Here is a 10021-nt window from a genome sequence, read left to right as displayed (position 1 = left end):
AGGCAGCGTGTGAATCATTGCCGGTTTGGCCTCGTGTCTTCTCATTCGTTGTGCCTATCTCACGCATTTATCCTCTCCGGTCTATCGGGCCTGCTGTCATTTCTCTTTCTTGGCTCATTCCTTTCGCTTTCTTCTCTGGAAAGAATTGTAATACGATGTTAGGTCCACGCACGACGCGGGTGGTAGTGGCGTTGCTTGTCCTGGCGTGGGTGGTGACCCTCCTTGCGGAGGTGCCGTTGGTCGCGGCGGATGCTGCAGATCCGCGCGACGAGGACGTGAAGGCCGTCAATGCGTTGCTACAACTACCGGAGGATGACTTCTACGCCCTGCTGGGCCTTGGTGAGGCGCGGGAGGATTCCACCGAGCGCGATATCAAGAATGCCTTCCGACGACTTTCGAAAAAGTATCACCCTGATGTCGCCACTGGCGATCAGGACTCCTACCGCCTCGTGTATCAGCGAGTGCAGCGCGCATACGGGGTCCTCGGCGACCGCCGCAAGCGCAAAGTCTACGACATTCTCGGCGTCGATGGAGTGGCGAAGATGGAGAAGCCGCAGCAGGAGCAGCATGTGAACCCATTCTTCGCCTTTTTCGGTGTTGGCCAGGACACCAACGGGGAGCGCGGCAAGGACATGGAGCTGCTGATGGTGGTGCCGCTCGAGGACATCTACCGCGGCGCTGCGCACACGTCCAGGTTTGCCAAGCGTCGCATCTGCCGTGCGTGCAAAGGCACTGGAGCGCGCAGCGCAGAGGACGTGGTTAAGTGCCCACACTGCCAGGGCCACGGTCGCTTGGTGCAGCGAGTGCAGATCGCACCGGGCTTTGTACAGCAGGTGGAGCAGGCATGCCCCCACTGCCAGGGCAAGGGTACGCACGTGGCGTACATGTGTCCGGTGTGTGGTGGCAAGATGGTCCGCCCTGGAGAGGCGGTGCTGAGTGTGGACATCGAAGAAGGCCTGCCAGAGGGTCACGTGCTGACTTACGAGTTAGAGGCGGACCAGACACCCGGTCAGGTGCCCGGCGACGTACTGGTGACGGTGGTCAGCGCGCCGCATCCGCTGTTTCGTCGCAGTGGCAATGACCTCTACGCAAACGTGAGCATCACACTGAAGGAGGCGCTGTTGGGCTTTGAAAAGACCCTCGCTCACCTTGACGGGCACGAAGTGGAGCTGCACTGGGACGGCGTGATACAGAACACCCAGCAGGTACGCATAACAGGGGAGGGGATGCCGCGACACCACGTGCCATCCGAACGGGGCGACCTCTACATCACCTACAACGTGGTACTGCCCTCAGAGTTGACGGCAGAGCAGCGTGCGTTCTTCCAGGAGCACTTTGCATAGCGAGTCTGTGTGGGTGTGAGGTGGAGGGGGGGGGTGGGTGGAGCGTCTTCATACTCCCACTGATGTGGAGAGGAGGGGGGGAGGTGCAAGGGGATTGGTGTGTGTGTGTGTGTGTGAGTGGGGAGGGGGAGGGGGAGGGGGAGGGGGAGGACGGCTTGTCAGGACGACCAGCGGCATGCAGCGCATTGTGCGGGGTCCTCCTCGTTTTTGCCGCTGCGTTCTTTTTCTTTCAGCATGACCACTGCTGTTGTGCGGTTGCCGAGCCCTGCCTCTCCTGTTGCTGTCGCTCCGTGCTGCGTTGGTGGATGATGGCCGCATCGTCGTTGCCGTTGCGGGGAACTGTGCTTGCGTGTGACCTCCACACTTCCACGCAGGCCCGCTCTCTTCGTTTATGTTTTTCTTTGGGCTTTCGTTGTCTCAAAAATTTTTTCCCTTTTCGCTCTGCGTGATGGTGACGGCGTTCATCAGATGGTGTGCCGCGTGGGCGTGTGCGGAGCTCTTTTCGTGCGCTACGCGGCATTCCAAGAGAGGTGGGGGAGGGGGAGGGAGGGGGAACGAATGCGAAAGGACGCAGCGACGGTGCTTCGCTCTGCACTCCCACCACGCTTCAATTCTGACGCATTCCGCTTTTTAGCGTTCTTCGCGTGCGTCTCTGTGGGCAGGGCAGGGGGCTGCTGCTGCGCGTGTGTGTGTGGGGAGGGGAAAAGACGACGGCCGTCGCTTCTGCAGACGCCGTGCAGCATGGCGTCAGGGGGAATCAGCAACAACAGCACCTATCGTCTCCCTGAAAGTCATTCCTCTTACTACCGCTGCTCTTCTGCCCACGTTCATTCTCCATCTCTTTTCTTTCTACGTGACTTGCACACTTACTCGCGACTCCACACCAGAGCCCTGGGCCGATGAGGAGGTTAAGGTAGGGGATAGGCAGATCAAAGCGGCCCACCGTCGCTTCGACAAGCCGGGAAGCAACGTGAATCGTGTTGTGCAGATTTACCCCACTCCCTGACACACGGCGTTCGAGCGTGGAAACGGCATTGGGGCGTCGCTGAGTAACGAAGTAATAAAAGGGGGAAGCGAAAAAGCGAAGAAGAACGCCAGAGAGAGGCACACAGTCAAGTCGCAGGGCATTGACAGTGACCGGGCGCTGTCGTGCGACGGAGTGATGAGGGAAGGTAAAGAGATGAGAGAGCGTGATGTGTAGTCCCTGGCGTTCCTGCTAGTCGCACGCGCTTCTTCAGCATTCTGCCATCATTGGGGGGGGGATACATTTCGCCTAACCTTCACTACGCTCGCGGGTCTCACACATCCGCCAAGCACGCCGTTTGGCCAGGACCAGGCCTCGTCCCACTAGCGGCAAAGGGGGGGGGGGTAGCATCACTGGGACTCTGGCTAAATAAAACTCCAGTATCTTTTAGGGGGGAGAGGAGCACACGCAGACAATATATTGATCGCGAGACGGGCCGTGACGCACTCTTGCCCCGCCGCGAGTGTACTTAGTGACGGAGGTGGATCCTTGTGGCTCAGTCCGTGCAGACAGCGCCATCTGCTCAAAACAACCAGGCGAAGTGACTTGGCGGTGGACTCGCTTCCCCTCACAAACTGTGAAGCCGCATGGGCGACCCCCATTGATTGGAGTTTAATTCCAAGGAAAAAGGCCCTTCCTCGTAAACAAGAGAGGGAGGGAGAGGGCGCGCGCACAATTACATCGAATGACTAGGACGCAAATGTTCAAGTACCGTGCTGGATGAGTGCCCAGGCGCGTAGGGATTATGGCAGCCCTGTGGGTGTTACAGAGCATTTACGCTGGGCCCTGTGGACGCTCCAAAGTGTGCTGGCGTTGCGAGCAGACGGCGGGACACGAAAGAAAGAACGCAGGAAGTGAAGAAAACTCGATGCTCCGCCAGTGCTGTCGCGTCTTCTGTGGTGTATCCGATGGAAACGCCCACACACGCCCCCCCCCCCCCCACACACACACACAGGAGGACGAGGGAGGAGGGCGGGGAATAGCCCTCACCCCACAGTGAAGAATGCCGACAAGGAAAATACGAGGGTCGGGCGGGTGGGCGTTTAACTATAAATATATATATATATATATGTATATATTATTGTCTCCAAACTCGTTTGGGTCCCGTGATGTTCGGAGGGTGATGGGGGTTCTGCCTCTTTGCCCGCCGCTGGTTGTATTGCGCGGCGGTGTGGGTGGCGTGCGCGGGGGGAGGGGGGTTCCACGCCCGTCCGATGGGGCACCCGTATTCCCCCACTCATGTGAACGCACCCATCTGTGCGTTACTTTGCTCGCTCCCCGCTCGAACTCTATTTTCATATTTCGAGACATATTCTAACTTCGCACGGCTGTGCTTTGGAGTCACTGATGAGCTTCCCGTGCTTCATGCACGGGTGCAACACGTATATACACATCCGCGCCCAGGTTTCCGCAGCCGGCAATGACTGCTTTGTAGTCGTTGGTTGTTGTTGCCCTCTTCCTCACTGACGATGGCGTTGAAGGCGGCATCACCCCCATCCAGTTATCTATCCACCCCATACTCACTCTCTCGTTATCCAATGTTACCACTCATGCATCAACCACATGCCCGAATGACCCTATTGTCGACAACTTAAATCCTTATTCTTCACCCATCCTCCTACTCAGTACATCACCTACCGGAGACGCCCGCATCCGCTCACCCAGCTGCATACGCCTTCTCTCTCCTTCCCTGACCCCATACCTCTCGCTCGTCCACTGCCCTTCCTCCATCTTTCCTCATTCGGTGTGTGTTTCTGTGCTTTCCTTTGTATTCTATGCTGTTTAGCTTTTCTGACTGGTCCGTCTTGTCTTCGCTCTGCCCTTCTCTCCCTCTCCGTGTGTCTGCGCATATGTGAGCCGCTAGTGGTGTCAGATGAACATGGCTTGACTAGGACTGGCTCTCTAGTCATCCCACTATACACACACACACACCCTCTCGTTCGCTCTCCTTTTATTTTTCTCCTTCCCCATTCCGTCTCTTCCTTCCGCAGCACCAACGATACGCCCACTTGCCACTGCGGCGTATTCGACAGCACCGCGCGAACGTTTCGGAGCAGCGGCCCCTCCACTCTCTCTCCCTCTCGCTCTCAGTGTGCGCGTCTCTGATTGTGTGCGTGTGTGTGTGTGTGTCCGACCCACCCGGTTGCGTGCTCTTCTCTTCTTCCGCCATCTCGTTTTCTTTCGTCTTGGTGAGACGAGGCGGTCCAGACGACTGCGGCTCTTTTGAGTTTGTGCTGCATTTCTTCTCTCTCCTCCTCCTTCTCAGCGAGTGTCTGTGCACGCGTAGCAGGAGGCGCGGCGGTATATCTCTACGTCTATCATCTTTCTCACCCGCACTATCCTTGCCCTGCAAACGAAAAGTGCATGCCTGCCAAAGACTAGTGAGAGGTCCCCTCCCCTCCCCCCCATACACATTGCCCTCCTCTGGTCCCTAACTGCCCATCACTAACTGGTCCAGCGTGGAAGTAAACACTATCAAACGCACCTCCTTCCATTGCTTTAACTCGAGCGCCACTAAGCAAGGCCCTTCTCGCACGTGTGACTCTCTTCCCCCAACTCCCGCGCACATCACCTTTGCTGACCGCTGTAAAGACGACGACTAAAGAGAAAGACGCGCATAATTGTAAGCAAGCTAAACGAAAGGGCGCCAACACCCTGATTGTCCTCGAACTCCGCCATGATGCGCTCCCGGGTCGACGACGTCACTCCTGGTGTCGCTGCGGGACACCCAGAGTCGCTGCTTGGCACTCGCCAGCGCTACCTCGCGTTCAACAGCAGCAGTGGCGCCTCTTGGTTTGTGCGCAAAGACGTGATGCTGAAGAACGTGCAGGCGAATCAGGACAGAACTCTATGGGTGGACGTGGAGGGCGAGACGCCAGAGGAGCGTCGCGCCATCTTGAACGCCCTTCCCTGGTGCGTGAGCATCCCGTCAACGGTGCTGGATGCCGTTGCGCAGCCGACGGAGAGTGACGTGGTCGAACTGCAGCCTAGTCGGGCGCAGTATGCTCACGGTGTGCTGAGCTGTGCTATTGACCCTCTGTACGGGACCGTTGATGAGGCCGCCTCGGTTGACGAGGAGAATTTCAGCAGCGAGGCCTTCGACGCCGCCCGCGGCTTTGTCTGGTGCTCGGTGCTCATCACTGAAGCGCTGATCGTGACGATGCACGACAAGCGGTTCCTTGGCCTGGAGGAGGTGGTGCGGGCCCTGGAGATGCGGGTAAACCTGGCGGACACAACCGGTCTCGGGTGCAGCACGATCACGCCGAGCATCGTCCTTGCGACGCTGGTGGCGTATTCCAGCGAAATGATGTTGCCAGACCCGACAGCGCTGCTGAGCGAGGTGGACTGCATCGACGAGATGGTGCTCCTGATTGCGCCGGGTGAGCGTGACCAGCCGGATCTGCTGCGGCGTGTTGCCCTGCTGCGCCGCCGCATCTCTTCCTTCCGCGGCCTGCTCTACCTGAAGGAGAAACTTCTGCGCGAGTTGGTGACACCCTCGATGCGGGGCAGCTTCGTTGCAGGCGACATGCTGCACGTCATGCCCATCTACAAGGAGGCACTGGATAAGAACACGCAGGTGGCGGTCCGCCTCGACGACGCGCGCGACATCTTGAACCAGGCGAACCTAAACTTTGTGACGGGTGTGTCGATGCGCATGTCGCAGAGCTCGGCGAACATGGACTTCAAGATGCAGATTCTTAGCCAGGTCGCCGTCATTTGCCTGCCGCTGAATCTTCTGGCCTCCATCTTCGGCATGAACTGCGAGGTGCCGTGGCTGGCCGAAACCCATCCCAACCTGAGAGCCTTCTGGGGCATTGTCGGTCTGATGGTGGGGTGGGTACTCCTCTGCAGCATCCCGACGATCCGCCATATCTTGCGCGGCAACGCTGCCAAGCCCATCGTCCCGGCGGACAGTTAGGAGGGGTACCGCGCACAGAGTAAATAGGCGGGTTTGCGTGCGTCTGCGCCGACGGCGCCACCGTTGCTGCCGCCTTGCCGTGCACGTGAAGTAGTTTCCTTGAAGTAATTAATTTGCACGCGTGTGTGTCAAAACTTTCCCCTTATCGCAGACTGCTTTGTCGTGCACTGTTCCCCACGTCGGGGCAGGCGAAGGAACCGCGTGCGCGCCCGACTTCCCCCCCCCCCTCCTCCAAGGAGGAGGGCGCGCGATCTCCGAGCTCATCCACCCATCCCCTCTGGTCCATCGCCGTGCGTGTTTTTCTTGCGTCCCCGGCTAATGAGGGGGGGTGCCCCTGCGCGCCGGCCAGGGCCGGGCTTCTGCTGATGTGTGGGGGAGGGGGGGGGTTGGCGCTTCGTGGGGCCGGGCGGAGGGGCGGGTGGGGCTTTTGGTGGAGGAGGGTTGGGCGTGGTGGGGAAGAGGCGCTTGGCAACGCAGCCCGCCACTGCGTGTGCGTGCCTTGTTCCGCGTTGCAAGCGAGTGCGCCTGACATTTCATTGCTTGTTGACCGAGGGGGATCGCTTATGATGTTGGTGAACACTGAATGGAGAGAAACGTAAGGAGAAGCTACGGCGCACCACACACAATGGCGACAACCCACAGCGACAAAACAGCGGCCCTGCACGCGCACGCGCCCTCGGGCAATGCGTGTGGCGCCCCATCCTTTCTGATGAGCAACTGTCAAGCAAAAGGCCCCCCGCCAAAACGAAAAAGAAAATGAGGCCGGTGCGACGAAAGGCAAAACGACAGCCACAGCCGCAACCATCACATCCACGATGGGCGCCGCGTGCATCAAGTAAACAAGCGAGCAAACGAAGGACCCCTTCCCCATATACGCACCCCCGCCCTCGACGTCTTCATGAATGGTACCACACTTGAGTTAAGCAATGGGGTCCATCCTCCCCTTTCCTTCACCGTCTCTCCACTGTTCACCACCGTGTCCTTCACCCTTTCACTTCCTCTCTCGCTCTGTTTGCATCGTCTCTCTCCACGCCGAGTCTTTTCGCGCGTGCGTGTGTATCCGCTGTCGGCCCCGCTTTAGTCCGAGAAGGGAGGGGACGAGGGATGCGAGGGAGAGAGCGTACAGACTAGGATACGACACACTTGGTGTGCCTGTGTGGCTCGTCGTTCGCTAACAAGGGGGTGGGGTGGGGTGGGTGGGGCTCGTCTGTGCGCAGTTTTTAATCGTTCATAATCGTCGTCGATGAAAGAGAGCGGAAAGAGGGTGATGCCGAAGAGATGCACCTGAGTGCTCGAAGGTAGTGATGTGGGTTATTGCCGAGTGTGGTGGCAGGCAAAGCTGAGGGATCGCCTGTGGCCGAGATGATGCCGTGTCCACATTTTGGCTTGCCTCCTCATGGCAAACAACAGCGGACAAACACGTGGAGAGAAGGGGGAAGCCTGAGACGCACATTCAGAGCGAGACGTGGAAAGCCCCTCCCTCCACACACACACACACACACTGATGACACGACCATGTTCAATAGTATTCGCAACCTGAAAGAAAGAACAGAACATCGAATACATTCAGCACCGCCGATTCCGATGGAAGCACAGTCACCCACCCACCCCCACACACACATACATGCAGAGGCACAGAGGCTCCCGCTGACACACACGGTGGCCCCATCAATCCATGCTACCCCCTCGCATACCCCAACATTCCGCTTAACAGTTAAATGCAGAAATGTAGAAGAGGAGGGGAAAAATGAGAAATACACGTGTACGCACACAGCCAGAAGCCGCCGCTTTATAGTGGCTCAGCTGCGGCGCAGGTCAGCCCACTTGTCCATGTTTACGGGGCCGGGCGGTTTGGATGGCGCGTACCTCTCGTTACCAAACCCGCTGCGCTCACCGCCGAACCCGCTCCTCTCGCCGGCGAAGTAACTCCTGTCACTGGGGCCTGCGCCACCGCGACCGAGGCCGCCTGCGCCTCGACCGCGACCGTTGCTATTCGTGCCGCTGGCTGCCCCGCTGTTGTTGGCGCCACCAGCGTTGTTTTCCTCCGACTTGCGCTTGCTCAGAGTTGTCGCGTCACCTTCGGCAGCGACCGCTGGTGCCTCCTCCATCTTTGGCACCTCGGCGCGCGGGGCGTCACGCCAGTTGCCCATCTCCCCGCCGAACGGGTTCGGCCTCGGCTCTGGCAGCGCCGCCGGGGGGGTCGGGCTTGCCGGGCCGCTGCTGCGGCGCAGGTTGCCCGCACGGAGGTCGATGCCATCCTCACTGCGGCCATTGTCGTGCAGGATGGAAAACTCGGGCTGCTGCTCTGGGGTGTCGTTGCGCCAGTTGCCGAAGTTCAGTGGGGAGCCAGCGCTGCATATCGGGCTGCCCGACGTGGGCGATGCCTGCTGCACGGCTGAGCCTAGCATGTCGCGTGACAGGTCGCTGAGGCTGTGGAGGTCCACGCGGGAGCCGAAGTTCGAGCGGCCGCCCATCATCGGCATTCCCGGCTGATCCTCAGGCTGCTGCCCGCCAAAGACGTCGCGGGACAGCCCCATGACGGCGAGACCGGCGGGCTGCTGCTGGCCAGCTGCATCGCGTGACATGCCCGGACGCTCGTTTGTGTTGCGGTTAAGCAGTCGCTCCACTTGTTTCTGTGTGGCGAGGTCGACATACATGCGGCGACCGCGCTGGAAGGTCTGGTCTAGCGACAGCGCCACCGTTAGCGCCTGTGCGGAGACAAACTCCACAAACGCGAAGGACTTGCCATCCTGGTTGATGAGGCGGTGGGTTGCGATGGCGTCGCGGTTGAAGAGGGAAAGGAAGTCCTCCTCGGTCGTGCCGTTGCGCAGGTTACCGAAGTGGGCCACAAACGGTGGCTGCAGGTCGTCAATGGTGAATGACCTCTTCTGCTCCGACACGGCCGCTGTGCGGAAGCTTTCCTGTTGGTCTAGTGTGTTGTTTGTCATGCGGCTGTACTCCTGCCGCTGCCTCGCAAATTTCTCTGACAACTTCGCCTCGCCGACCTGTTCCGCCGTCATCCAATCATCCTCGGCCCAGTCGAGGGCCTCCTCTGGGATGTAGTCCTCATTGAACTCGAAAAGGTTTACCGTCTTTCCGCGTCCCTTCTTCTGCTTGGCGGGCATTGTCGAATGCGTCGGTGCTTAACAATTAGGGTGGATATATATATATATATGTATGAGGTGCTGTTGCAGGAGCGCTGACAGAGAGGCCTTAGGAGGAAAAGAGATGAGCGCAAAAAAAAAAAACGATTCGCAAACCGGGGCGGGGGCAACGAGGAGGAGGAGGAGGGAAGAGGGGAGGGGAAATGAGGTGATGACAATGCGCGCAAGCACACGTGCACGACAGACGGAGTGTACGCAATAACCGCCAAACACGGCGAAAGAAAAAAGAGAGGATCGCTGAAAAGAGCTGTGCGGGCGACATACGTACGCGTTGGTCGGTGCGCGGGTGTGTGGCGGATGCACGTGGGTGTGCAGGAGGCGGAGGGGGAAGGTGATTGTCGAGATGCCGGACAGTGGTAGAAAGACATGAGTGATAGTGAGGATGGGGGGCAGGACGGGGATCATGGTGGGGGGGGAGGGGCGAACGACTTGTTTAGGCGTTTTCTGCTCTGTCCGTGCTCGCCCCACGCTGGCGTATCACAGGAGCAAAGGGCCGTGGCATTCGTAGACGAAAGCTGACTATCTCGGGCTCGTCTTTGTCTTTCCCTCTCTGATGCGGTGGTTTATGGAC

At 59.0% G+C, this 10021-nt stretch overlaps 3 protein-coding genes across 3 annotated transcripts; 2 read left to right on the top strand and 1 right to left on the bottom strand.

Annotated features, from left to right (window-relative positions):
* Window positions 1-155: 155 nt before the first annotated feature.
* Window positions 156-1343, top strand: LBRM_25_0990 (DNAj-like protein; the record flags this gene model as incomplete). The annotated part of the gene is made up of 1 exon (XM_001565554.1): window positions 156-1343. One exon carries the CDS (start codon window positions 156-158, stop codon window positions 1341-1343), a length of 1188 nt encoding a protein of 395 aa, XP_001565604.1.
* Window positions 1344-5044: 3701 nt separating this feature from the next.
* On the top strand, window positions 5045-6286 carry MGT2 (MGT2 magnesium transporter; the record flags this gene model as incomplete). Its single annotated transcript, XM_001565553.1, has 1 exon — window positions 5045-6286. One exon carries the CDS (start codon window positions 5045-5047, stop codon window positions 6284-6286), a length of 1242 nt encoding a protein of 413 aa, XP_001565603.1.
* Window positions 6287-8085: 1799 nt separating this feature from the next.
* Window positions 8086-9411, bottom strand: LBRM_25_0970 (conserved hypothetical protein; the record flags this gene model as incomplete). The annotated part of the gene is made up of 1 exon (XM_001565552.1): window positions 8086-9411. The coding sequence occupies one exon, from the start codon at window positions 9409-9411 to the stop codon at window positions 8086-8088; it is 1326 nt and encodes a 441-aa protein (XP_001565602.1).
* Window positions 9412-10021: the final 610 nt, after the last annotated feature.

Source organism: Leishmania braziliensis, chromosome 25, assembly GCF_000002845.2.
Source record: "Leishmania braziliensis MHOM/BR/75/M2904 complete genome, chromosome 25".
NCBI classification, from domain to species: domain Eukaryota; phylum Euglenozoa; class Kinetoplastea; order Trypanosomatida; family Trypanosomatidae; genus Leishmania; species Leishmania braziliensis.
The sequence above is the reverse complement of the archived record's forward strand: the minus strand, read 5'-3'. Positions and strand labels throughout refer to the sequence as shown.